General features: G+C 34.5%; 2 protein-coding genes across 2 annotated transcripts in view; both read right to left on the reverse strand.

The window, feature by feature from the left end:
* LOC121735950 (src substrate cortactin) overlaps positions 1-22,056 on the reverse strand; it is a 30,487-nt gene extending 8,431 nt beyond the window's left edge. The window contains exons 1-6 of the mRNA XM_042126956.1: positions 21,875-22,056; positions 15,987-16,126; positions 4,835-4,921; positions 4,453-4,562; positions 1,864-2,018; positions 269-434 (exon numbers count right to left, since the gene is read on the reverse strand). Of these exons, the coding sequence (XP_041982890.1) occupies positions 269-434; positions 1,864-2,018; positions 4,453-4,562; positions 4,835-4,921; positions 15,987-16,126 (658 nt within the window). The 5' untranslated portion in view covers positions 21,875-22,056. The remainder of the gene's footprint in view (positions 1-268; positions 435-1,863; positions 2,019-4,452; positions 4,563-4,834; positions 4,922-15,986; positions 16,127-21,874) is intronic.
* A 4,384-nt stretch (positions 22,057-26,440) lies between these two features.
* LOC121735977 (acyl-CoA synthetase short-chain family member 3, mitochondrial) overlaps positions 26,441-27,387 on the reverse strand; it is a 48,109-nt gene continuing 47,162 nt past the window's right edge. Inside the window, exon 13 of the mRNA XM_042126985.1 lies at positions 26,441-27,022. Coding sequence (XP_041982919.1) covers positions 26,866-27,022 — 157 coding nt within the window. The 3' untranslated portion in view covers positions 26,441-26,865. The remainder of the gene's footprint in view (positions 27,023-27,387) is intronic.

The following is a 27,387-nucleotide window of genomic DNA, read 5'->3' on the forward strand; positions in this document are numbered from 1 at the left end:
GGACACTGTTGAATCGAAATCAAATCGATAAAAATCTTAAATCGTCGGCACCACTGAAATGTCAGTACGAAATCGATAATTTCGATTGCAATTCCTTTACGAAGTGATTCGATATTTTTAAACTATCGATTAATTTTTGTTAGGTAACTTCCCTACTATTGTCAATTATAATGTGTCACGCATATCATCTTAAAACGCACAAACTATAGTGTAGATTATTTCGTAATATTATGCATACTGGTACTACAGTTGTATCAGTCATACGCACCTTTCTGTGACTCGTGCGCTTGCGTCTCCTCCTTGTGGTCCCAGCCCGCAGCGCTGGCGTCCTGTCTGTCTGTCTGCACGCCGAATTTCCCGCCGAAGCCGACTGCGTAGTCCTTCTGTGAAGGATGCTTCTCTATCTGCTCCTTGTGCTCCCAGCCTGCTGCGCTCTGGAGCATTACAATCGATACTGATATTATAAATGCGAATCTATCTGCCTAGTATCTCGCTTAAGTCGCTAAACTATTTTATTTTTTTTGGTAAGAAGGTATTTTTAATATCGGGAAAGAATGTAGTTTTAATGTCAAAAAATGTACGGTTCCCGGGCGGTAAACTGATTTCAGCGCAATAGAGTTGCGGGCTTAATCTTGTCTCACAAAACTCAAAGTATTCCCAATAGACGTTCTGTCTTTTCTATGATCAGAAAAAAAAGATATAAGGTAAATGACTAGTAGATTGGACAGTACTAGTCATTGGAAAAAGCTGCTTTGCTTAAAAAATTTCCTGCTTTTAAAGTAAAAGAATTGCATTAAATCTTTTTCGCCATTACTATGACTACAGAGTACAGAACTAGCAACGACGCGATTGTATTAGCTCTGATTTTCCTAAAGTAAGGATAGTAATTAGTAATTTAAGTTATATGAAAATTGTAGAGAACATTTTGAGACTATATTTATTTAAATTCATTTTCTATCAAGCTTATTAGCTATTTCTTATCCACATTTTTCGCCAAAGTTTCCCGTGCATAATAATATCACAAAGAATATAAAAATGTGTTTAATCACTAAGAAACACTTTACATAACATTATAATAACTAAATCTAGTTAGAAATGTTGCCGTCATATTAGCGTCCACATTAAGCCTGTTTCTAAAGAAAAACAGTCAGTTTTTAAAGCAACGTTAATAAATATGGTGTTTTTGTGCTTTTTCCAATGACTAGTACTGTCCAATCTACTAGTCATTTACCCTATTACAGGTTAATAGAAAAAGAGAGCAATAGCGAAAGTGTAATACATACGTATGTATACGTATAAGCGTACGGGCAATACGAAACGTACGTAAGTTAGTGCGCACGTAGCGAGCGTACATACTAGGTACTATGTACGAGTAAACGGACGTAAGCGTGTGTGTACGTGCTAACTTACGTAAAGTATGTGTACGTAAAGTATTATACGTGTATACGTACGTTTATGCATACAGTACTCCCAAATTAATAATGCACATGCAAGTCTTCGCTTATTGTCGTAATCACGAAAACACCCGAATCTATGAAACGCAAGAGCCCCAAACAATGCACTTGCATTTTGCACCTTGTTCAAAAGAAAAAGAAGTAAATATCATATAGCCGGTGGCTGTCCGCTGTCGCCGGTCCGTCAATAAGTACTATACTCACCGGGAAGCCATCGGTATAATACCATAGTAACGTCCAAGCAACGTCAGGCGCCTCTACGTCGCTGCAAAGCGCTGTTTTTTCTTAAAGTTAAGTTTAAAACAGCGCTTGCAGCGACGTCTTCCGGCGCTCGGAAAAATACGACCGATGCCGAAAAATTACGAAAATTTCTATGCACATTATCACTTTGGGAGCACTGTACACGTACCTTATCAACGCGGTCCGTCTGCACCCCGTACTTCCCGCCGAAGCCGCGGCTGTAGTCCGACTGCGAGGCGTGTTTCTCCACCTTCCCCACGTAGTCGTGGCCGACTGCGCTCGCGTCCATTCGGTCTGTCTGCACGCCGAACTTGCCGCCGAAACCTGAAACAATTCAACCCAGAAAGTTGTATAGCTTGTCAAAAAAGAGAAGACGCTGAACATAACTTTTAAATCACATCAAAAGTACAAATACTATTGCAAATGTGCCAGAGCGTTAATATTTAAAATGTAAAAACGTTATCTGTGAAAATACAAGGCGCAAAAACTACCATTTGATCGTGATTATGTTTGGAAAATTTATTTTACTCTTTCCTGACAAATTACAATTGTACCAAGTTGTTATAAGCCATTAAGGCTGCGTCCCCATCAGACACGGCACGGCGCCGCCACCGTGTTACGGCACGACGCCGCCACCGTGATACGGTACGGCGCCGCACCGTGACACGGTGCCGTGTACGGTGCACCGCGCACCCCTATTCTGGTGAAACTTCCGAACAAAATTTGTGTCCAAACTTAAACGAGGCATAATATGAAAATACATATCAAAGTCGCGTTATGCAAATATTGTCATGTATACCGAGGAAATTTTATTTATAATAAATAATAGATAAAATTTCCTCGGTTTCTTTTTAACCGACTTCAAAAAATATTTAATGATTCTTTTTCAATCTTCGTCTTAGAAACAACAAGAGAATATTTTTTTCGCGATCCATATCCACGCATGATTATGCAGACAAGCACTCGCAAATATCGACTGAATAGGGACGCACCGTACGCGGCACCGTGACACGGTGCGGCGCCGTTCCGTATCACGGTGGCGGCGTCGTGCCGTAACACGATGCTGGCGCCGCGCCGTGTCTGATGGGGACAGAGCCTTAGGGTTTGTAGATATTTGGTAATATATAAATTTTTTTTTGTTTTATTTGATAACAATGGCATTTTAATTTGAAAAAATGTATATTTATTCATTTTTGAAACAAGTAAAGTTCTAGTGGTATATAAGGTTTAGAAAAAAAAATCGAAAATTTACGTGCAGCCTTTTGCAGTAGAGGGGTTCAAAATTTTGAAATAATTTTACTAACTTTTTAGATGTGGAAAAAATACTATTCGAAAGATGTCCTAAAGAGTAACAATAAATCCTTATTAAGTTTTTTATAAAAATGTATTTTTTAAGGTGAAAAAAAAAATAATTACTAAAATGTTGTATGGGGAGGAATCTATAAATAGATTTTTTGCGAAAACTCCTAAGTCATTCTGGTTCATTTTTGAAACAAGTAAAGTTCTAGTGGTATGTAAGGTTTAGAAAAAAAAAATACGAAAATTTACGTGCAGCCTTTTGCAGTAGACGGGTTCAAAATTTTGAAATCCATGTCTGTAAATACAAATAAGTATTGTTACTTTTTAAGGACTCGTTTTATATATATTATACCCATACAATTTTCGTAATTTTTTTTTTTCGCCTTAAAACTTAATTTTTGTACAAAACTTACAAAGGATTTATTGTTACTCTTTAAGAAACCTATCGAATAGTTTTTTTTTTCCACACCTAAAAAGTTAGTGAAATTATTTCAAAATTTTGAACCCCTCTACTGCAAAAGGCTGCACGTAAATTTTCCTAATTTTTTTTTCTAAACCTTATATAAGTACCACTAGAACTTTACTTGTTTAAAAAATGAACCAGAATGACTTAGTAGTTTTTACAAAAACTCTATTTATAGATTCTTTCCCATACAACATTTTCGTAATTATTTTTTTTCACCTTAAATATACATTTTTATAAAAAACTTAATAAGGATTAATTGTTACTCCTCTTAAAATCTATCGGATGGTATTTTTTTTTCCACACCAAAATCGAACTTTTTTGCGAATGTCCACTATTTAGCGATTTCAGACCACTGTGCGACGTACTAGCGGTAATCGTAATTATTATGAACTTATGAAGTGACCATTGTGCATCGATTTTTTTGGGATAAAATATGTTATTGTAAAAAAATTAACACCCTGTTTTTATTGGTTTAATGGACTCACCTAATGATACATAAGCCCCAAAAAAAATTTGGCAAGTAGGTTTAATTGCACCCTGTATAACCTCCTCCTTTTTGGAAGTCGGTTAAAAAGGGCGGCCATTTTAATTCGGCGGCGCTACTCTGAAACGTCAGTACGAAATCGATAATTTCGATTGCAATTCCTTTACGAAGTGATTCAATATTATTAAATTATCGATTAATTTTCATCGGTAACTTCCCTACTATTGTCAATTAAAATGTGTCACCCATGTCATCTTAAAACGCACAAACTATAGTGTAAAATACGTTATAAATGTGCATTCATTGACTATACAAAAATTATCAAAAACTATCGGTACTACGGAACCCTATATTGCGCGTGGCCCGACACACACTTGGCCGGTTTTGACTGATACCAAGAACAAGAAGATTCCTATATTTCAGTGATAACCATGATTAATAGATAGGGCAAGTTGTTACTGGGATTTGCTCTTAAACCCCCAAATATTTCTAACTAGTCTTTAACATACCTTGAGCGTAATCCTTCTGTGACACATGCTTCTCGGTTTTGCCGACATAGTCATGGCCAACAGCCGATTTGTCCATCCGGTCTGCCTGCACACCGAACTTACCGCCGTAACTGTAAATATAAAGTAAATACTAAAGTCTTAACAGTCCACACAGACTAAAGCCATACATAAACGCACAAGAAAACTATTGTGTCTACAGATACATTCATACGGGTGATAAGGCAACAAGACGTAATGATGAGAAAATGTATATGAAGTTCTTATTCTTTTTAGTTTTTTAGTCCTTAAAATGCTTTCTTTTTTTACAATTTGACGCCGTCTATGGCCTTTTTGTTATTTTTACTCAAATTAAATATTCTATCATGAAAGTTTTTCAACTTACCCATATGACGGCTTTGGTCCCTCCTCATATTGTTTCTTTTTGGCCATGTTATCAGCCTCCAAAACCTCCTCTCTCAATTTGGCCATGCTAAAATAATTAAAATTAAAAACATTTTAATGCTAAGTACTCGATCGAGCGATCACGTAGAGTAAAACCCACGGCTTGGGCTTTCGTCTACACATTCAGCATTAATCTATTGAGTGACGCGCGCCGTTCAGTTATCATTGAACCGTTCGAGCCAAAAGATGACAGCCCCTCTATCATGAGCTCTTAAAGCCAGCCAGAATACTGACTGGCTCGCATTTTGGTACCATGACCTCTATTTTCCAGCCAGTCAGTGGTCACGTGACACAAAACTCACTTCTCCATTGTTAACTGAGTAATAATTTCGTATCATTTGGTATCATGACAACACTTCTGACATAAGCTCGCTTGCTTTTACGTCAAATACAGCAATTCAATAAACACCAACCAACGAGTAGCTTTTACTGAATGGTTTACATTTTAGTAATTTTATTACATACTTTTTAGTCTTAAATTATATTGCTATTTAGTTGGTTAGTTACTTAATAAGTTATATTTTAGTCTATAGCATATATTTTAGTGAAAATAATTCGTTATTAAAACCAAAAAACTAAACATTCGAAGTGTCCAAATTTTTGGAAAACGATTAAATATTCTCAAGTTAATCACGAAGTGATACATAAGTAAAGACGTAGAGACCTTAGTAATCCATTTAGTGTTAGTGAGGTTTCAGAATAATAACATAAGTGAGGTGTAGTATATTAGTACAATATACCTATATGTCTAGTCAACAATAAGGTTTGCATTGGTGCGATGAGCTAAGACTGCATTGATTTAGTACACAAGAAACACATACAAGGTATAAGGAACACAAGTGTTGTGTATAATTACTGTAAAACAAGTATGAATTTTCACCAAAAACCTACAGGTACAATCTTATAGTTGCATTGTATGTTTTTGTGTTATTTCACAAACTATTTCCTTGTAAACCTGAAGTATTTTGGTATATGCATGATAAACACTGCACCAAAGAGGTAAATTCAATATTAAGTACTTACTTTTAACAAGAATTTTCAGAACACAACCTTTTAAACTTTAGATGTATGTATAACATGCTCCGGATAAACATTGACACACCTAAACTAATAGAAAAGTTAAATAATTGATAATATCATAGAATCCCAATTAGCTAAATTCTCATATGAGCACTTTTTCATTTATAACTTCTTCTCTTGACTACAATATGGTATTATATGATGGGAATAGTGTAAATCACTAAATTTTACTCAAAAACAAAAACCTACATTATAGTACTTTTCCAAAAAAGACTTACTTAATAAGAATTGCATAACAAACATATGGAACTTATTGTTCATAAAACATAATATTATCATAGGAACATATATTATTATGTATTACCAAAAATACTTTTGTACTTACCTCAATAATAATAATAAGTAAGTATTAGTTTTATATTAAATTAAAACTTAAAATACATGAGGACTTACTATGTACTTCTTAGGAACCTATCTTAGAAGCATTTCGTACAATCTTTTGATTGCAGTAGGTCTTTGTGTTATTTCACAAACTATTTCCTTGTAAACCATGCATGATAAACGCTGCACCAGAGAGGTAAATTCAAAGGTATTACTTTCTCAATAACAAGAATTTTGAGAACACAACCTTTGAAACTTTAGATTCATGTATATTCACGAATAAATATTAACACACACACATACACCTAAACTACTAGAAAAGTTAAATTAGCTAAATTCTCATATGCACTTTTTCATTTATAACTTCTCTTGACTACAATATGATATAATATACAATGGGAAGTCACTAAAACTCAAAAATATAATCCTACATTACTTATAGTACTTTTTCCAAAAAGACATAACAAAAATTGCATAACAAACATACTTATTGTTCATAAAACATAATATTTTCATTGGAACTTATATTATTATTACCAAAAATACTTTTGTACCTCAATAATAATAATATTAGTTTTATATTATTACATTAAAATTTAAAATACATGAGGACTTTAGTAAGTCCTCATGTATTATACATTTTAAAAAGATGTGGTCATTTTAGGGACCTATCAGACAGAGTGGTCATGCGTTGAAGCATTTGCGTTGGTGACTGAGGAGCAATTCTGACACATTCAGAACTCCTCCTGTGTGAGTATATAGAGATACTCACACGGGAGGCATTCTACAACATAATACAACACAAAGAACACAAAACCCTTGACCGCTCTCTGTCTGAGATATCCCAGGCAATTTCCCATAGTTGCAACTTGCAATGCAGTTTCTAATTGTTATTGGTTTGCCAAATAAAAGTCTGAAATTATAATATTGTTTTTATCTTTCATCAAAAGTTTGTATTTGAACTCCTTTAATAATAATAAATTAATATTTACACAAGGGATATTTGATTCATCTTCTTTGATTTTAAGTGACAAGACCTTGTTTAAGATTTCCGCTGTATAAATATTTTTATAAGTATAATATAAAAGAGATTTACCACTTGCCTATCTGATACTAGGTTGATAATAAGATGTAAGACAAATATAGTACCTATTGATGAAAGCTGTGTATGAATATGTATCTAAGGTAGGTATATTTAAGTGAGAAAATAAATGAAAAAACATTTAAAAACGAGTATTTATTAAATTTCTTTTAATTAAAGCTTTTGAGTGAATATATATTATCTTCCTAGGACTTTGTCATCATTACACTTGCAATTCTTTATTATAAAATGTAGTACTTATAGTATCTCAGTGTTAGCAATCATCCTTTATCCTGAAAAATATTTGGTTCAGCGTACACAATACTAATAATGTAAAATGCCTTACAAGGCACGAAAAGGGGATTATTAAACTTATAAATTGCCTGTTTATGTTACAATAATACCTATTTGAAAGCTCAAAAAAACGTAGGTGTTCAAGAATGAGTTCAAGTTCAACAAACTATGTTCAACTCATGACATCAACTCTGTTGTAATGCATGTAATTGTAATCCACAAGTTTGATGCATTTCTAAGACTTTTTTATGGTAGATTATTTAGCGTAGGTATCAAATAGGTATAGGATATAATAAACTTATCAATTTCTTGCATATAACATAATCTCTATAAACTTAATAACAATATCTAATTATCTTTTTTTTTGTCTCCTTCTTCTTCTTTTTTTTAATTGCCGACTCAGTTAGTTGCCAATGTCAGAGAATTCTTTCTCCTCTAGATCGCCATGCTTGTGATAATATAAACATGAAGGAGTGTTATTTTCTCAGTGTTTTCATAAAGGGCTTATAAAATACCAAAAAAATATAAATAAAACCATTTACACATTTATAATAATTACCTTTAAATACAATAAATCGGTGCAAAAGTAACTATTCCTACATTGACCACGTTATATATTAGAAAATAGTATATTTTATAATAAAAAATATCAATTTTTTTTAAACTATATTTTCATCTTGATTTACAATTTTTCCGTTAGTCGTTATGGCTAAGCCATTTCAATTCCTAAAAAAAAAAACAATTCCGTGAGTCAAATTTGACGTTTGTGTTTGACATTTCTTAATCCAGTTCAGAGACAATTATTACAGGTTACAACCATTCAGAAGTAAAAGTTGTTATGATGCGAAAAAAGAACAATTTACTTTACAAGTGTTTTCTGAGCTGCGCGGATTAGCTCAGGTTTTGACAAAGTTAATGATCAGGCCCCTGTTCAACTAAGAAAACTGTGCCTACATATAGCAAGTCTCGCAATTCGTCCACACGCTTGAGTAAAGCTCGATGGCTCGCGTCGAGTAAGTTCGATGGAAATTAGATTTATTTAATTCCATCGAGCTGGCTCGGTGCGAGCCTTCGAGTTGTGAGTTTTGCGGTCCACATGAGAATTTTTACTCGATTTGGAGTAAAACACGATTGTTTTACTCCAAATCGAGTAAAAAGTAATACCTATAGTGAGTACTGACCATAATATGGCAAAACTTAACAAAATTATACCTTTGATATTATGGCATATGCCATCTCAAGACTTAAGACGAAGCGACCGAATAAAGAAACGTAACGATGAAACCTAACAACTCGGACAGGCACACATAAACAATACTATGCAATAGCTTTACCGCGACAGTCTTGGGTTGGGGAGTACAACACGCATTTTTATGACAAAAACATAAAGTTAATAAACCTACCTAGCGGAATAGAGCAACAATCTCTAGCTGTCAAACGAAACCGAAATTGGTTGCATCTGTGTGTAAAAATATGTGTACATACTAGTGATGGTTAATATAACGTATAGCTGATAAAAATAGCGCGCTAGTTCTTTGCAACGAATAGCGCGCGCTATAAATCTATGCATAAAGCCCCATCCACATGCTTGGCATGGCAATGGCAAACAGCCAACAGCCAACAGCAAACACGGACGTGTGGATGGGTGTTTGTCGTTGTTTGCCTGTTTGTGTTTGTGTTGGGCAGTGTTCGGCATCGGTGTCGGTTTTTCTTGCCAGATCAAAGGATGTTTGGCAAACAGTTTGCGACGTATCCACACGTTTGAACAGCGATCAGTAATGCGTGCGAGCTTGCGGGAGGCGGACATATTTACTTGCTACACTTTTACGTTCGTGCGCAAAGCGTAAAAATTGAGTGATTGGTTAGCACCTACGATTCTGACATTTTTGGAGGCTTATCAAAATGAGCCTGTAAATTATGTCTCTGAAATTCCAAACAAACAAAAATCGGCAAAATGTTAATGATGCTATAATGAATAAAAGTGTCAAGGAATTGAAGGCCAAAAAAGAAATACTGATGGCTACGTTCCGCAGAAAATAATTGAGCCACGTCAGTCGCTGTCTTCTTTTTTTTTCTTTTTTCTTTCTCTTGCTTTAATTTATAATAAAAATATGTCAACCCGAAAGTAATAGCTGCCACAAGCTCGTCGTCCGCCATGTTTGCCGATTTGGAATGAAATGAACGTTCGCCAAGCATGTGGTTGGCTGTTTGTGTTGGGTGATTGTGGGTGCTGTTTGGGACTTTGTTTGCTGTTTGCGGTGCAGTACAAAACTTACAAAGGATTTATTGTTACTCTTTAGGAAACCTATCAAATTGTATTTTTTTCCACACCTTAAAAGGTTAGTAAAATCTTTTCAAAATTTTGAACCCCTCTACTGCAAAAGGCTGCATGTAAATTTTCATAATTTTTTTCCAAACCTTACATACCATTAGAACTTTACTTGTTTCAAAAATGAACCAGAATGACTTAGTAGTTTTTGCAAAAACTCTATTTATAGATTCTTTCCCATACAACATTTTCGTAATTATTTTTTTCACCTTAAATATACATTTTTAAAAAAACTTAATAAGGATTTATTGTTACTCCTCTTAAAATCTATCAGATGGTATTTTTTTCCACACCAAAATCGAACTTTTTTGCGAATGTCCACTATTTAGCGATTTCGGACCACTGTGCGCCGCCCGCGCTGCCGATCGCGCGCGGTTTCGTTCGATCGTTGTCGTGTCGTTTCGTTGTCAAATCGGGTGAATTCGGCTGTCATTGCATTTGCAGTGTTGCGTTGCGTGTTAAGTAAATTATGGGTATATATAAAACTCAAAGGTGACTGACTGACATGGTGATCTATAAACGCACAGCCCAAACCACTGGACGGATCGGGCTGAAATTTTGCATGCAGGTAGATGTTATGACGTAGGCATCCGCTAAGAAAGGATTTTGATAATTAATGTTAACCCCAAGGGGTTAAAATAGGGGATGTAAGTTTTGTATATAATAATACTTCTTAACGCGAGCGAAGCCGCGGGCAAATGCTCGATATAATATAATAATCATGACTTCCATGTGAACGTATTTTTTCTGAATCTGGATACGTTACTAGTGACAGAAGAAATCGTTTGTCATCGACAGAAGTGGCGCGAATAATATTTTGAAATGTAAATAAAATGTAAGAAAACTGACATTGTAAATAAAAATATGTACTTACATATTATGTAGTACCAAAAAAGAAAAAAAATATTTAAAGCATTTGTATATAATAATTAATAAAATTGTTATACAACCTAACCCTAACCTAAACCTAAACCAATTTATGTACATGGTACATATTATATAATGAACTTTGAAATACGCCTATAATTTTACTAATCATATTTGTTCAATACACAGTTAAAATTAATATTTGCAACATAATATAATTAACCAAATAATGTATTATTAAATTATAACGATTATTTATATTATTCTAATCATGTAACAAACACGTTATATTATATTATTAACTCACCCACCGCGTTATAATTATCGTAGACGTGACGCATCATCATATTATTGATATAACATAAAGAAAGAATTTCAATAACGTCGGTAACTTTACAACGCGTCCAGAATCGAGATTTTATTCGATATAACGTAGCGTCAAAACTAGCGCGCTTGAAATAATCGAGATTTCATTCGATATAACGTAGCGTCAAAACTAGCGCGCTTGAAATAATCAAGATTTCATTCGATATAACGTAGCGTCAAAACTAGCGCGCTTGAAATTCGTTATAACGTAGCGTCAAAACTAGCGCGCTTGAAATTCGTTATAACGTAGCGTCAAAACTAGCGCGCTTGAAATTCGTTATAACGTAGCGTCAAAACTAGCGCGCTTGAAATTCGTTATAACGTAGCGTCAAAACTAGCGCGCTTGAAATTCGTTATACCGTAGCGTCAAAGCAAGCTCGCTTGAAAGAATCGAGATTTCATTCGTTATAACGTAGCGTCAAAACTAGCGCGCTTGAAAAATGTAGCATATTCCATATAGCGTGTTATGAAAATATAGCCGTTAGGAACACCACTGGTACGTAGTACGTACGTATACACATACACAAGCATGATTGAACATGAATTCTATGAGATTAAATTATTGTCAACGTGCGGCACGTGCCGACTGGACGTCAAAAAAAGAGCGCTGCTGTCATGTATCACACGTCTCTTTTTACCACGCAGTGTTACTGATAGTGACAACTCTCTTGCTCAGGCCTTTGTTTCTCTATTCCGCTAGGTATATTAACTTTATGGACAAAAATTGTAAGTCTTAATAATATTGCATTAATAATATTATGAGATACGTGGGAGAGCCATGCTTCGGCACGAATGGGCCGGCCCGACCGGAGAAATACCACGTTCTCACAGAAAACCGGCGTGATACAGCGCTTGCGCTGTGTTTCGCCGAGTGAGTGAGTTTACCAGAGGCCCAATCCCCTACCCTCCCCAATTCCATTCCCATCCCTATCCTCCCCTATTACCCTATTCCCTCTTAAAAGGCCGGCAACGCACCTGCAGCTCTTCTGATGCTGCGAGTGTCCATGGATGACGGAAGTTGCTTTCCAACAGGTGACCCGTTTGCTTGTTTGCCCCATTTATTTCATTTTAAAAAATGTATATGATCAATAAAATAATAATATATACAGAAGTGTGACTCAGATACAAACTAACAAACATGTACACAATGTGTATGTATTGACAGGTTATTGTCCTGCGTTATCACGCAAATTACAGGAAACAAATTACCGTCTCTAGGGTCTTCAAATTGATAGCATACTTAACTAACTTTGCAGTTAGCCTGTATTTATAAAATATACTAGCTGTTGCCCGCGACTTCGTCCGCGTGGACTTTAGTTTATAGCGCGCGGTGTCAACAAAATTTGTGTCAAATTTAAAAACTTTTTAATACCCTGGTAAGTGCTTCCGGTGTAGCGCGGCCCTTAATTAATCAAAATACCCAAAAACAGCTATGCAGTGTGCACATAATCTATACTAATATTATAAATGCGAAAGTATCTCTGTCTGTCTGTCAGTCTCGCTTTCACGCCAAACGCCAAAAGTATCTCTGTCTGTCTGTCTGTCTGTCAGTCTCGCTTTCACGCCAAACGCCAAAACTTCCGAACCGATTGTAATGAAATTTTGTATACAGATAGTCTAAAGCCTGAGAAAGGACATAGGCTACTTTTTTACTGGAAAAAAGGGTTGTAAGGGGGTGAAAATGCGTAAATTTGTTCAAATTAAGTTAGTTCCAACAATTCATAATAGATGGCGCCGTGCGTCTTCTACATCGCGCTGACGCTTGCTCAAAAGTCTTTCTATAAGACGTGGTATCATCTTTTTAAGTTTCGATTTTTTTCGATTGTTATATCTATTCTACGGTATTAAATAACTCAGTACTTTATCTGCAGTGACGTAACCTTAAATCTATCAATGATAAATAGTTTATGGGTAAAGTTGTGTAATTGGAGGGCTAAATAAGCTTTAAAATTTGGCATAAAGTATAAAGTTCAATATAAAAAAATGAAATACTTATTGTGTGCACACTGCACAGCTGTATTGATTTAAGGGGTACCAGGGTTTTTTTATAAAAGCTTTTGACACCAATTTTGTTGACATCGCGCGCTATAAACTGAAGTCCACGCGGACGAAGTCGCGGGCAACAGCTAGTGTTACAATAAAGTAAAAAATAAAACGCCATCTGTTGAATCGTATTAGAACTAAAATGTTCATTCCATCGATATATTTCTGGATTTTTTATAATATTATACATAAAATATGTTTAAGATTTTTGAAATTTTATTTTAATACACATCCAAGACCCAGGAACATTGAAAACTTTTTGTTCCGCCTGCGGGACTCGAACCCAGGACCCCCGGGATGAGCGCTGGCCACGCGCAATGCGAATTCATTTTCATCGAAATTTTCATGGAAATAAGATATTTTCCCACATCAAAATGTAGCCTATGTCCTTTCTCAGACTCTAGAATAACTGTATACAAAATTTCATTGCAATCGGTTCAGTAGTTTTGGCGTGAAAGCAAGACAGACAGACAGACAGACAGACAGACAGACAGACAGACAGACAGACAGACAGACAGAGATACTTTCGCATTTATAATATTAGTATGGATAAGCAAGAAAGAATATTTTGGTAGATTTTTCACACAATTATTAACACTTAATACGGTTCCCTTTTTTCTCCCATTAAATATAGCCTATATTCAGCAGAAATAGTGTGGATTAAAAAATATGCATTAATACTTCCATCGTGCATCGGCATCGTGGGTATCGCAGACACAATAGATCTTCAATTGTTATGCTGGCAGCCGGCTGCCGCTATTGGAGATTTATAGTTAAAGAAATTAATTAATTATAATAGCAATCAAAAATAATAGTCATTCAAAACTTATTTTAAAAAGTTCTAAAAATATTACTTTCGTAGTCATAACTTTTAAAGCTTTTTTGAAATTAGGATTATAATAATGAAGCACGATAGTCTATATCAAATCAATAAAGCAGCACCCGGCTGTCGCATAACTATTGAAAATCTATTGTGTCTGCGATTCCCACGATCGAGGTAATATTTACGTGGACTCTCCGGGCGAGTCTGTGGCACTGATAATTAAATCTCTCCCCTACCGCACGCACACCCGCGCATCGCGCCTTGACGCCCAATTCGCAACGTGCAGCAGAAATCGTAATATTTTAATTTCGCCATAACATTAAAACCAAACGTCCAATTTTAATCATTCAAAGACCGAATATTATCTACATTAACTGTACTTAGTGATGAAATAATTTATTTTGATAAGGGTCAATAGCATGATTTAAATAAACGCATTTAAATATAGTCCAAAAAAAATTCTAGATTTTTTAATAAAAAAATGGTTATTGTGCCTCACTCAACATAGATAGGTATAGTGTGTCGCGGACTTTTTTGTAGATATTTAAAAGATCTATAATTACTTAGAACATTTTATGCCTCTATCTTTTATAGTTTAGGCAGCGTACGCAAAATAAGTAACTTTTCTGGTTGATTTTTTAAACCTTGCGTCCGAAAATCCCAAATATCTTACGGAACCTTATATTTTTCCAAAATAAAAATTAGCCTATGTTCAGCAGAAATAATGCAGGATTCCAATGGTAAAAGAATTTTTCAAATCGGTCCAGTAGTTTCGGAGCCTATTCGACTCAAACAAACAAACAAACAAAAAATCAAATCTTTCCTCTTTATAATAGTAGTGTAGATTATTGAGTGACCATCATTCATAAAGTATAATTAGATTCCACATTTAATGAAATAAGTTAAAGTCAGCGTTGCCAGACGTCCCGATTTTGACGGGACGTCCCGATTTTTTCATCAAAATTAAATGTCCCGCGCGGGACAGGCTCAGTCCCGCTTTTCGGGGAAAGCCCGAACGTAGCAGCGTGCTGAGAAAGAATGGTGCGTAATGAAGATAAGAGTGTGGAAGCTGGGGGGTGGATTTTCTTTGGCTACTTTAGCTATTTATTGTCACGTAAACGTTATTTTAACGCAAATAAAAAGATAAAAAATTCAAAAAACTTTTGATTCTATACCGTTTTTTACTTTGTCCCGCTTTTGACTGAAGAATCCCGCTTTTTAACTCAAAAAGTTTCAAAGTCCCAACTTGGTACAAAAAAAATTTGGCAACGCTGGTTAAAGCTCACTTTAAAAGAAAAAAGCTTAAAATTAATTGAAAATGGTCAATCAAAATGAATTTATTGTTGGTTCGGTGCATTTTGAATATACCATTTCATGCCAGTATATTAGAATTGCTTAAAAATCATAATACTTTTAAAGAATATTGACTCTTCTGGTGTTAATTTAGTTATTTTTGAAATGAAATTAAGTTTTATTTCCAAATTGGTTAAAAATTAACACATTTAGAATGTCTACATGAGGCCTACCACTGGTTCTGGACCTAACCCGCCTAGAAGAACCAGCGTAAGAAACTTGCATGGGTCCATATTTTACCAATGTCTTTTAAAATAAAAAATTGCAACAATACTATAACTAAGGAGCTGATGAACAAAACTGGACTAGTCCACCAAAGTCGTCTTCTCTTGACCCATCTGCATCAATACCTGTTAATATCAAAACCAATTAAAAAGGCTTTAAAAAGTCCATTTTCAAACAAAACTGGATTAGTTCAGTAGTAGTAGTAGTACTTAGCTGATACTAGTTTGTTAGCCACTGTGTACATTTTTTTCTCGTGGACTAATCCGCTCTGTTCGCCAGCTCCTCAACTTATGTCAATATTATATACTTACTCAATGGCCTCAACATGTCTGCCGCCTGGACCCCATCTCTGTTCCTGCTCCGTCACATCATTCACAAAGTCGGGGTCCGTCTCCCAATCATCAGCCTCTTCTGGCTCCGGCATTTTTACATCTGTCGTCGCTTTCCACATCTGTATTAAATCATGAAATATAAAGAATAATTAAGATTTTGTCTACTAAGATACTGTAGGTGATGGGTAGGGCTGCCATTACCCAAATTGCCTTTGCCGGTCAGGCACGGCAAAATTCTCGGACATTTGGCTGAAGTGTGGTTATTTTCCCGGACACCTCTTTTAAACGGCATATTTACGATAATGTCTTGCCAATTTTTGCTTTTCCAACAACAATTTGTAAAAATTCTGACTAACTCAAGTCCATGCAAGAAATCGCGTGTATGCTTAGCGAGTTTTTATATTTCGTTTATTGCTGCCTGTCTATAAAGTTGGATTTCTCTCAACAAAAGTGTCTGGATTTCACCCGGACACTTTTCAAAGGCCCAGGTCCCAGCCGGACATACCCCGGACGCCCTTCAAACTAGGACAAATCCGGGGAAACGCGGACGGATGGCAAGTGGGTAAACTTTTATTGACATCCACTGTTAAAATTCAAACATAGTTATTATTTACTAAAAGTAATAAATATGTAAGTTTACCTCTTAGGTGTTTCTTGTTATAGAGTAGGCTGGTATAAGTTCCAAAGAGAAAGTATGATTTATTTGATTTTGAAGTAAGTTGTCAATTTTATTATAATGAAAAAAATGGTTTAAGAGAAACGATCTGTGTTAAAAATATTTTAATATTTTATCGGAGGAATAACAATAAACGTAATTGTCGTTTCTCTTATTTTACAGGTATGATATTATTATGTTATTGTTGTATTTAGTTTGTTTATAATTTTACTTTTAGTGATTAAACTCTTATTTTACAGAGAAACAAAATTGTTTACTTGTTTTCCTCCATACATCAAAATAATCTTATAAAACGACAATTCGCTTATCATAACAGTATGGAGAAGCTACAATTTAAATTTACTTTGCTACCTAAAAACGACGGAAAGTCCAATATACTTTCTATAACGTCGATAACTACTCAAAGTAATAAAGAGTATTATATACCTGAAGAATTGCAAGATATTAGCAATCACACAGAAATAATGCAAACCGCTACATATAGTAAAGTGCGAAATAGCCTAAAGAAAAGATATCAGACCAGAAGGATCTGGATAAACATGACAGAGGAGTTGATGAAAATTTATGTAGACGAAAATGATAATCTTCAATTTGGAGACCAATATCTTGAAGAACTTTTTCTTGAAGAGCAGGTGATCCAAAGGAGTGAGAATGCAGGTAATATACATGAAATTAAATATCAAAGCCTTAAGGATATCGCAGAAAAATTTATAATTGATAAATTTTCAACTAAGAATATGAACGCAAACTTATGGATTGACACATTTGAAAAAGAATGTGCTCGTTTTTGCGTCACAACTAATGAACAAAAACTAGAAATTCTTAGATTATTTTTTGATAAGAGTTGCATCGACTGGTATAATTCGATGATTATGAAGCTAACACTTAACTCTGAATGGTCTATTTGGAAGTCAACATTTTGTGAGACTTTTGCAAACAAAGGGTGGAATCCAGTCAATTTAGCTTTATCATATAGATATAGAGATGGTTCTTTACTGGAGTATGCAATAAGAAAAGAAAAGCTTCTACTGGAAATGAGAACATCTATAGATGTAGGCACATTAATAGACCTGATAGCAGCAGGCTTACCAGATCACATATTGCATAAGATTGATAGAGAGATTTTAACAGATACGATAGATTTGTTCAATGTACTAAGAAAACACGAGCATATGGTACAAAAGAAAAGTAATATGATGAATGGAAAGAAAATGTATAAGACTGCCTGGCGAGCTAATGAGTATAACGAAGCAACTCGAAATACATGTAAGATTTGTGAAAATTTAAATAAAGGAGCTCGTTATCACTCAGAAGCTACATGCTGGTTCAAACCAAAAGATGATAATAAGGTAAAGAGAAATTTAATAAGACATGTGAATAATTCCGAAATTGAGGCGGAGTTAAATGAAACTGAACAAAAAAACTAATAGTGACACCATTAATAACTATAAAATTAACAATAAATGAGAAGTTACAAATAGATGGAATTTATGATTCAGGCTCTAATGTTTCTTTGATAAATTCAAAATTACTTAAAATAAAGAATAAAGGAAGGAATGTAAACGAGGCAAGCTTAATAACTATTAATGGTGTCCAAAAAGCAACTGGTTTGACTAGATTAAGAATTAAGATTTTTGAAGTAGAAAAAGACGTGGATGTTTACGTCATTGATGAAAAGAATTTCAAACATGATTTTCTCATTGGTTTGGATATGATAAAAAAGTTTGGATTGATTCAAACTGAAAAGTTAACGATTATTCAAAAGAAATATAATTGTGAGAACAAGAATAATATGATAGAAAGTGGAGATGTCAGTATGAAAAGAGAAATATGTAACGATGGAATTACAGAAAATATAAAAATAAACTTTAATGAACATGTCAAAGAAGATGATATTGAAATGAAAGTAGATCATTTAGAAGATGGTGAAAAATATAAAATAAATAAATTAATTGATGACTACAAGTCAGTTTTTGCTAAAGACAAGTATGACATAGGCACTGTAAATGGATATGAAGCTAGAATTGACTTAACAGTAGAGAAATACTGCAGTAAGAGACCTTACAGATGCACGATGGAGGATAAGAAGGAGATAGAACAGCAGATAGCAAAATTACTTGATAATAAGCTAATAGAAGAATCCTACAGTCCATTTGCAGCGCCAGTTACATTAGCATATAAAAAAGAAGACAATAAGAAAACAAGATTATGTATCGATTTTAGAGACTTAAATAAAATTGTAGTACCACAAGCTCAACCTTTCCCGTTAATTGAAGATCTAGAAATAAAAACAAGAAATTGCAAATTTTTCACGACCCTAGATGTAAATTCAGCATTTTGGTCTATTCCTTTAAGAATAGAAGACAGAAAGAAAACAGGGTTTGTAACTCAAGAAGGCCACTACCAGTGGACATGTCTTCCCTTTGGTTTAAAAACGTCTTCAGCAATATTTCAAAGAGTGTTGAGCAACATATTAAGAAAATATAAACTCAACGAATTTACCGTTAATTACATTGACGATATCTTGATCTTCTCCGAGGATTTTGATAGCCATATTAATCACTTAAGACAGTTATTAGAAGCTATAAAAAAGGAAGGATTCAGGTTAAAATTTACAAAATGCACTTTTGCCTCAAATTCTGTCAAATATCTGGGACATATCATTCAAAATAATTCAGTGCAGCCTTTAAAAGATAATATAATTTCCGTACAAAACTTTCCTACTCCTAAAAATCAAAAAAACATTAGACAGTTTCTTGGTAAAATAAATTTCTACCATGAATACATACCAAGAAAGGCTATTATATTGGACCCCTTGCATAAATTGTTAAGGAAAGGCCAAAAATTTGTTTGGTCCAATGAATGCCAAAAATCTTTTGACACTATAAAAAATCTATTATGCTCTAAACCAATATTAGAGATATATGACAGAAATTTACCTATACACATTTATACAGATGCATCCATAGAAGGAGTTGGTGCAGTCTTAAAACAGATACAGCCAGATGGACAAGAAAAAACTGTAGCATATTTTTCGAAGAAATTGACGGAAACGCAGAAGAAAAAGAAAGCTATTTATTTGGAATTGTTGGCGATAAAAGAGGCGGTGGTTTTTTGGCAATATTGGCTAATAGGAAGACCATTTACTATTTTTTCGGACCACAAACCTTTGGAAAATATGAATTTAAAATCAAGAACGGACGAAGAATTAGGGGATCTTACCTATTACCTATCACAGTACGAATTTAATGTAGTTTATTCTCCTGGGAAAAATAATTTAGAGGCAGACTGTTTAAGTAGAAATCCAGTGTTGAATTCAGATGAAAACACTGATGAACAACTAAGAGTTGTCAATCTTATAAGCATTGAAGACATATTGAAAGATCAAGAAATTAATAAGGAAGTACAAGAACAAAAAGATAAGTTAATAAATAAACATAATGTGTACTTCAAAAGGGTTGGAAAAAGAGATAAAATAATTTTATCAAAAGAATTAAGTTTAACTTTTTTGAAAGATGTTCATGAAAATATGTGTCATATTGGAATCAACCAAATGCAAAAGATGATTGGTAAATTTTATTTTATAAGAAATTTATCAGATAATATTAAAAAGATTTGCAAAAGTTGTGAAACTTGCATAAAAAATAAAACAAGAGGACATGAAAGATTTGGATCTATGTCTCATCTAGGACCAGCAACAAGACCTTTTGAGATTATGTCTATTGATACAATAGGCGGATTTGGAGGTTCGAGATCATCAAAAAAATACTTGCATTTATTAGTTGACCATTTTAGTAGATTCGCATTTATTCATACGTCTAAAACTCAAACAGCAAATGATTTCATAAGACTTTTATCTAGTATAGTGGAAACGGAAGAAATAGGCATGATTTTGACCGATCAATATCCAGGAATCAATTCAATTGCATTAAAAAAATTTCTTGGTGACAGAAATATACCATTGGTATTTACAGCAGTAAACTGCCCTTTTTCTAATGGCTTAAATGAACGTTTGAATCAAACATTGGTGAATAAGATAAGATGCAAAGTTAACGAAGAAGAGAAGAAAAGAGCTTGGGCTAGTATAGCTAAGGAGTGTGTTAAAAAATATAATGAGACTGTTCACACAGTTACAGGATTCTCTCCAACTTATCTTTTGTATGGAACAGAAAAAGTAATGATTTTACCAAAGGAACTTAGAAATAACTTAACGAGTGAGAGTTGGATAAATGACAAAAAAATTGCTTTGGATAATTCAAAAAAGTCCCATGATTACAACAAGAAATTATTTGACAAGAATCGGAAGCATTGTAATTTTAATGTGGGAGATCTAGTGTATGTTGAGAATGGAAATAGACTTAATAGATGTAAGTTAGATGAAGTTTATATTGGACCATTTAGGATTGTAAAGAAAGTGTCGAGTTCTATATATGAAATAGATACAGGTCATAGAAAAGCTGAGTCAAACCTATTTCATGTGACTAAAATGATTCCTGTACCTATGTTAGACTTAAATTAGACTTATGTAGGCCTTTAGATTTAGTGATGTAAAAAAAAATGGATTTTTTTTTTTTCTCCTTAAGGGGGGAGATGTAAGTTTACCTCTTAGGTGTTTCTTGTTATAGAGTAGGCTGGTATAAGTTCCAAAGAGAAAGTATGATTTATTTGATTTTGAAGTAAGTTGTCAATTTTATTATAATGAAAAAAATGGTTTAAGAGAAACGATCTGTGTTAAAAATATTTTAATATTTTATCGGAGGAATAACAATAAACGTAATTGTCGTTTCTCTTATTTTACAGGTATGATATTATTATGTTATTGTTGTATTTAGTTTGTTTATAATTTTACTTTTAGTGATTAAACTCTTATTTTACAGAGAAACAAAATTGTTTACTTGTTTTCCTCCATACATCAAAATAATCTTATAAATATTATGGTGGTTACATACAAACAGGTAATTTTTATTGTCAATCACCTTATCATATACTTTATCGAAGTTTTAAGATAAAAATAAAGATTTGGGAGTGTCACTAGCAGTAACTTAAAATACATGTTTGCCGGTATAGTTATTAAATATTATACATTAGAAGCATATTAGTATACGCATACGGTGTTATTAGTCATCCATTCACTCAGGAAAAAGTTGTAGACTTAACACCGCTTTCGAATATATAAAAGAGAAATACACACCTTGTAAGCCGGTTTTTCTGAATCAAAAACAAACACTTCACTGACACATAAACTACTTGTAACTTTCACAACAACTTATGTTATTGTTACATTCAAATAAATTGCAAATAAACGATATATTTATTTATACATTTATGTTGTTTTTGCTAAAATTAATAAAAATACCACTGCGACGAATCATTCTATGCGTCAGCGTACACTGTCGTCTGTCACTGTCAATTGTCATTGTGAATTTGTCAGTTTGTCACAATAAATGTCAACTGTCAACTATATTTTATTATCTTATTATGGCACGTCGGCTATTTAACCATGGCCAGTGTTGAGTAGGTATGTAATGGCGGGAAAACAATATTCTTTAATACAACTTTCAGCATCGTTTTTCTTTATTGTCAGGTCTTAAAAGTCTAGTCAAAGTCTTAGCAAAAGTCAATAGAGTCAAGAAGTCAAGTCAGTCGATTTAGTAAAGTGGTAGACGCTTTACTGAAACTATTGATGGAGTTTTGGAGGGAACACAAAATAGCACGTTTCTGGATATTGCATCACTTTCCTACACTTGTGTACGATAACGAACATCAGCTAATGGTTAATATTATCAGAGCAATATTACACATTTAAAAACCTAGTTAATACAATTTTAGGAAAATAATACAAAACAAAAACACAACATCACTCTTTCACATTCTCGACATAACTCCGTCAACTAATTTTATCTGTTCAACTCATTCTTCTTGTTCGTAATGTAGCACGGAGGTGTCCATAGTCCATCGTGGGATTCGTGGGTCAGGTATCGCAAACACAATAGATTTTCAATTGTTATGCGGCAGCCGCATGGCAGTGCAGCCGGTTGGCGCTTGGGGATTGATGGGTTAAGAGGATTCCACACCGCCGTTTTTCCATACAAACGCTGTCCCCTGTTTCCTCCCTGGATAATGCCGGTAGAGTTATGATTTTTTTCCTGAATATCTATAGCCACTATTAGCATGTCCCTTTGGGGACACAATATATTGTATATCGATGTGATCATGTGTCGTTATATTATATCGATGTTCGATGCATATTGTGGTGAACAAACATGTGAACTAAAAGTTAGTGTTCTTGGTGCAGCAACCCGAGTGGTCGCTTGCGTAATAAACGTAATCCAGTTAGCAAAAGAATTTTATTTATGAACACTCATTCTAGTTACCCTAACGTAATAACATAGGGTGTAACATGTTTTCTTTTTTTTCATAATTTAATTATTAAAAAAGATAAGAACGCCAAAAAGCCCAAAAAAATGGCCAGATTTTCCTCTGTGTTCAAACACCCAGAAAACAAAACTGGCTAGAATATACAAAAAACAAAACATAAGAACACAGCCCAAGCCTTGCTTTAATTTTTATTGAAAAAAGTACTTAAATCGGTTAAGTTGAGAAGGAATCAGCGGACAACGAATCGAAGATTTTTTGTTCTTTTATTAGAACTTTTGTCGTGTTGTCTCTATCGCGCTCTGCGGTGGGAGACTTGAGATTGGTGAGACGGCAATACATTTTCAAATACCTATTTTCAATTTCTCTCGCCCCTGGTGTATCCTCTTAATAGCGTTTTCGGCATCTAGATTCTAGAACTGCCCCGGGGCCCGGGGCCGAATAGCCGGTAGGCCGAACGGATACGAAAATAGCCGAAATTGATGAATTTAAATTACTAGGTACTTACATAAACCACGTAACTTTATACTAAGTCGTGCTTCGTGGATCACCGGTTTTGTTCGGAGCTATTTCCGTATCCATTCGGCCTGCCCAGTGCCCTGCCTACCCTGCCCCGGGGCAGTTCAGCTAGATGCCGAAAACGCTATACCGTACTTTAGTTTATCGTGTATTTTTAGTAAGTATAATGTAAGCTTTGTTTTATTTTATTTTGTTCAATTTTTACCTAGGAGATTGGTACTAGGTATAAAGCATAAATCAATCAAACTCAGGTCGTATTGGTCCGGAAATCCTGCTGGCGACAGTTCGTTCCAGAGTTTTACTGTGTGGCAGAAAGTTACGCGTATTTTTGCCACGGCGCGGTGGAAGACTGCCACTCGTCAAGATGATGTGGATGGTAAGTATACCTAATATTTTTCTCGTGGAACGATGGCAAAAATGTGCAATCAACAATCCGAGCGGCCCTTCGTTGGATACGATCCAGATCGATCCACGGAGTATAGTACCTAATTGGTATTTTGGCGCCCTGCTCAGAGATAAGAACAGTATTCCATGTGGGGCTAAACTTGCGCCTTATAGAGCTGTAGGCGTTAGATCCGACTGATTTACTTATACTGTTTTTCTTGGATGGGGAGATGGACCCATAGCGGCCAGCCGGCCACCTTAAGGGAAAGTTGAAAAAAAAATGTTGTATAGCTTATCTGCATTATTTATTTTTCCACACTAGGTTAATTAGGTACTAAATGCAAAAGCATTTCATTACTAAATGCAAAAGCATTCAAAAGAATATGACATGATTTGATTTATCATCTTTCCATTAATAAATTTAAAAAAGTAGTCAAAGAGCGTTTGTGTGCCAAAGCTTATTATAAGGTCAATGATTTCATAGAAGATGGCACATCTTGGGAGTAGGATGGCTTCTTGCAAGGCTACTTCAAGTTACATTAAGTTACAAAATTGTAAACTTTATTTTAAAAGAATAATTTTTCTCTCACTTTTTTGGTAAAAAGAGGAACCCGTGCGAGTTTCTTACGCCGGTTCTTCTCGCCGGGGTAGTTCCCGAACCGGTGGTAGGCATCAGGTAGACATTCTGAAAAAATTTGATTCAAATTTACTCAGAAATAAAACATTTTTTATTTTATTTATTTTATCAAAAACCAAGAAATATATTAAATAAAAGTAAATTACGAAACTTCCACGAATACCCACTTTGCCGAGGGGTGGAGCAAAGCACTCATTAAGGGGAAAACGGGCATGTGTTGAGGTAAAACGAGTATGGTAAATAATAAAATAAATTCTATATTGATCTTATTATATTTTATAGCGTCTAAATGACGCCCGCATCCCGAGCGCAGAAATTCGGTTATCGTGTGGGAACCGTAAGTAAGTATACTTAATAATTTTTTTCTAGGATAAAAAGTATCATGCGTTTGGACGTGAAGAGGTGTCAGACAGACACACTTTCGCATTTATAATATTAGTACGGATGGACTAGTATAACAGTATGTATTATACATATACTTAGGTACTTATATTAAATAAAAAAGTAAGTAAACAAATATTCATTTAAATATAAAAATTTATTGATCACCAAAAATAACATTATGGTTAAGGTTAATAACAATATATTTTTTAGTTTTTAATTAATTAAAAAAGTACAATTAAAACATGTAATAAATTAACTCTAATTATGTACACTGTTTTGAGAATATAATAAGTTTTATGTTTATTTTTTTCATAGAACAATAATTATAATATACGGCATGAATCAAGAGGACAATATGCAAACGGATCGTCTGAAGAAAAAACCGGTCAAATGCGTGTCGGGCCACGCGCAAAATAGGGTTCCGTAGTACCGCTAGTTTTTGATAATTTTTGTATGGTCAATGAATGTACCATCGAGGAAATTGATTCCTAGCCATTTGACGGAGCTACGTCGTTTGAACGGCTTATGTCAATTCAATGTTAACTGTAATTGGTTATCGGTCGGTTGGGTTTGACATAACGCGACCAAACTAACTTTTGTTGTAACTGGTACTACTTACTTAAAAAAATGAACTTTACTCGTTAATTGAAAATGTGATCATTATTTTTTATAACCTAATTACTTACTAACTAAAGCTGGAACTGCATGTATATGTATAATGTACCTATTATATTATAAGTAATATAATGTTAAACTAGTATTTTTAGTAAGGCACTTTTCGCTTACAGTTAAATGTTAATTCATTAACAACATCGAGATTAACAAGTACTTTTCGCTTTTTATTTTTTGTCGTTTTTTTATTCAGTGCGGTACAAAAAGGAATTATTTATAAACTTAGCATCATTTTTGATAAATACTAATATACACCGTCAGATTATAAATAATTAATAAACAAAATTATTTTGTAAATAAATTAACTTTGGTAGCCTTATTTACAGAAAATGCATGCGGCTTGCCTTATCCAAAATCACCAAACTTACTAATAACCTGCCATTTTCCAACAATAAAATAATAAAGTATTTACATAGTAAAAGGAGGGGAAGTAAGTTATCTTCATACAAAGGCACGTACGGCACACAACGAAATCTCGGCGGTACCAGCCTCTATAACTCGCCGAGACTTTGTTGTGTGCCGTACGTGGCGACGCATTGATACTATGGCGCATACAAGCCGCGCGCGGTGCCTTTGTATGAAGATAACTTACTTCCCCTCCTTTTACTATGGTATTTAGGTAGCTCAGTTACTACGTTAGATTTAAGCTAAGTATATAATAATAATAGGTATTATAAATAAGTAGATAAGTGGACATGGTCGTACCCAGGATTTCAGCTAGGGGGTGGGCAGCCCATACCTTCGAGAAGATGGTCGGTCTGGTATATTAAAAAACAACAAAAACAAAAAATCATGAAAATTTACTTTTATTAATCTGACTGAAAAGATATTTTGTTTCCAACACTTCATTTTGCGCAGAGTTGGTAACACGTTTCTAATTCCCATTTTCCAGGAAAATTGACGTTTATTTTATCTGCCAGGGGCAGCTGCCCACCCCCCCTGCCCCTACCTGGGTACGCCCATGTAAGTGGATAATCCCATCTTTCCCCACCGTCATTGTATTTGGTTTTCTAATCATTAGCATTTTTTACCTCGAACGGACTGCGTATGACATTTCATGGCTATTAAAAATATGAAAAAAAAACCTTCCTCATTTAAAATCTAGATTTTGTTTGTGCCGGGTAAAATCTTAACCCGTTTTTACGTAGTATATGACATTCTCTTTGCCCGTTTGAGCATTTTTACTTATCAAGATATATATAACTTGGAATTTATAGTTCGGGATCCGGTGCGTCGATAGCATAGCCACATTTCTGCAGGGCAGCTTTGATTTCGCCGAAAACCGAAGCATCTTCAATGGTTGCTGGAAGTTTGACTTGCTGGGAACGCGCCAATTTTGCGATGGCCCCTCGTAATGCCTTGCCAGATCTATGAGGAAGGAAATACAGTTCTTGTTCAATTTAATCTTAAACCATCTTTTACAAATATAACTAGATAGGTACTATAAGATCAGATATCAGAAGTTGGTTCATGGGCAGATGGAAGACCTATGTAATTTGGTCGAGTCATGTACAAAAGCGTAGCCAGCCTTGGGCTCAGGGTGGGGCAACAGTCAACCTATCCCCCCCGTTTTTTTTGTAACTACGGGTATTAACAGCTATTTTTGTTTTTAGTAGGTATAAGAAAAAAAATATGTTTAATTAGGCACCTTATAAGTCAGAGCCAGGCTGGGGCAAGCGCCCCATCTTGCCCCTGTGTGGCTACGCCCATGATCATGTAGACCGTACATCCCA

Source organism: Aricia agestis, chromosome 18 (genome assembly GCF_905147365.1).
Source record: "Aricia agestis chromosome 18, ilAriAges1.1, whole genome shotgun sequence".
Taxonomy (NCBI): Eukaryota; Metazoa; Arthropoda; class Insecta; order Lepidoptera; family Lycaenidae; genus Aricia; species Aricia agestis.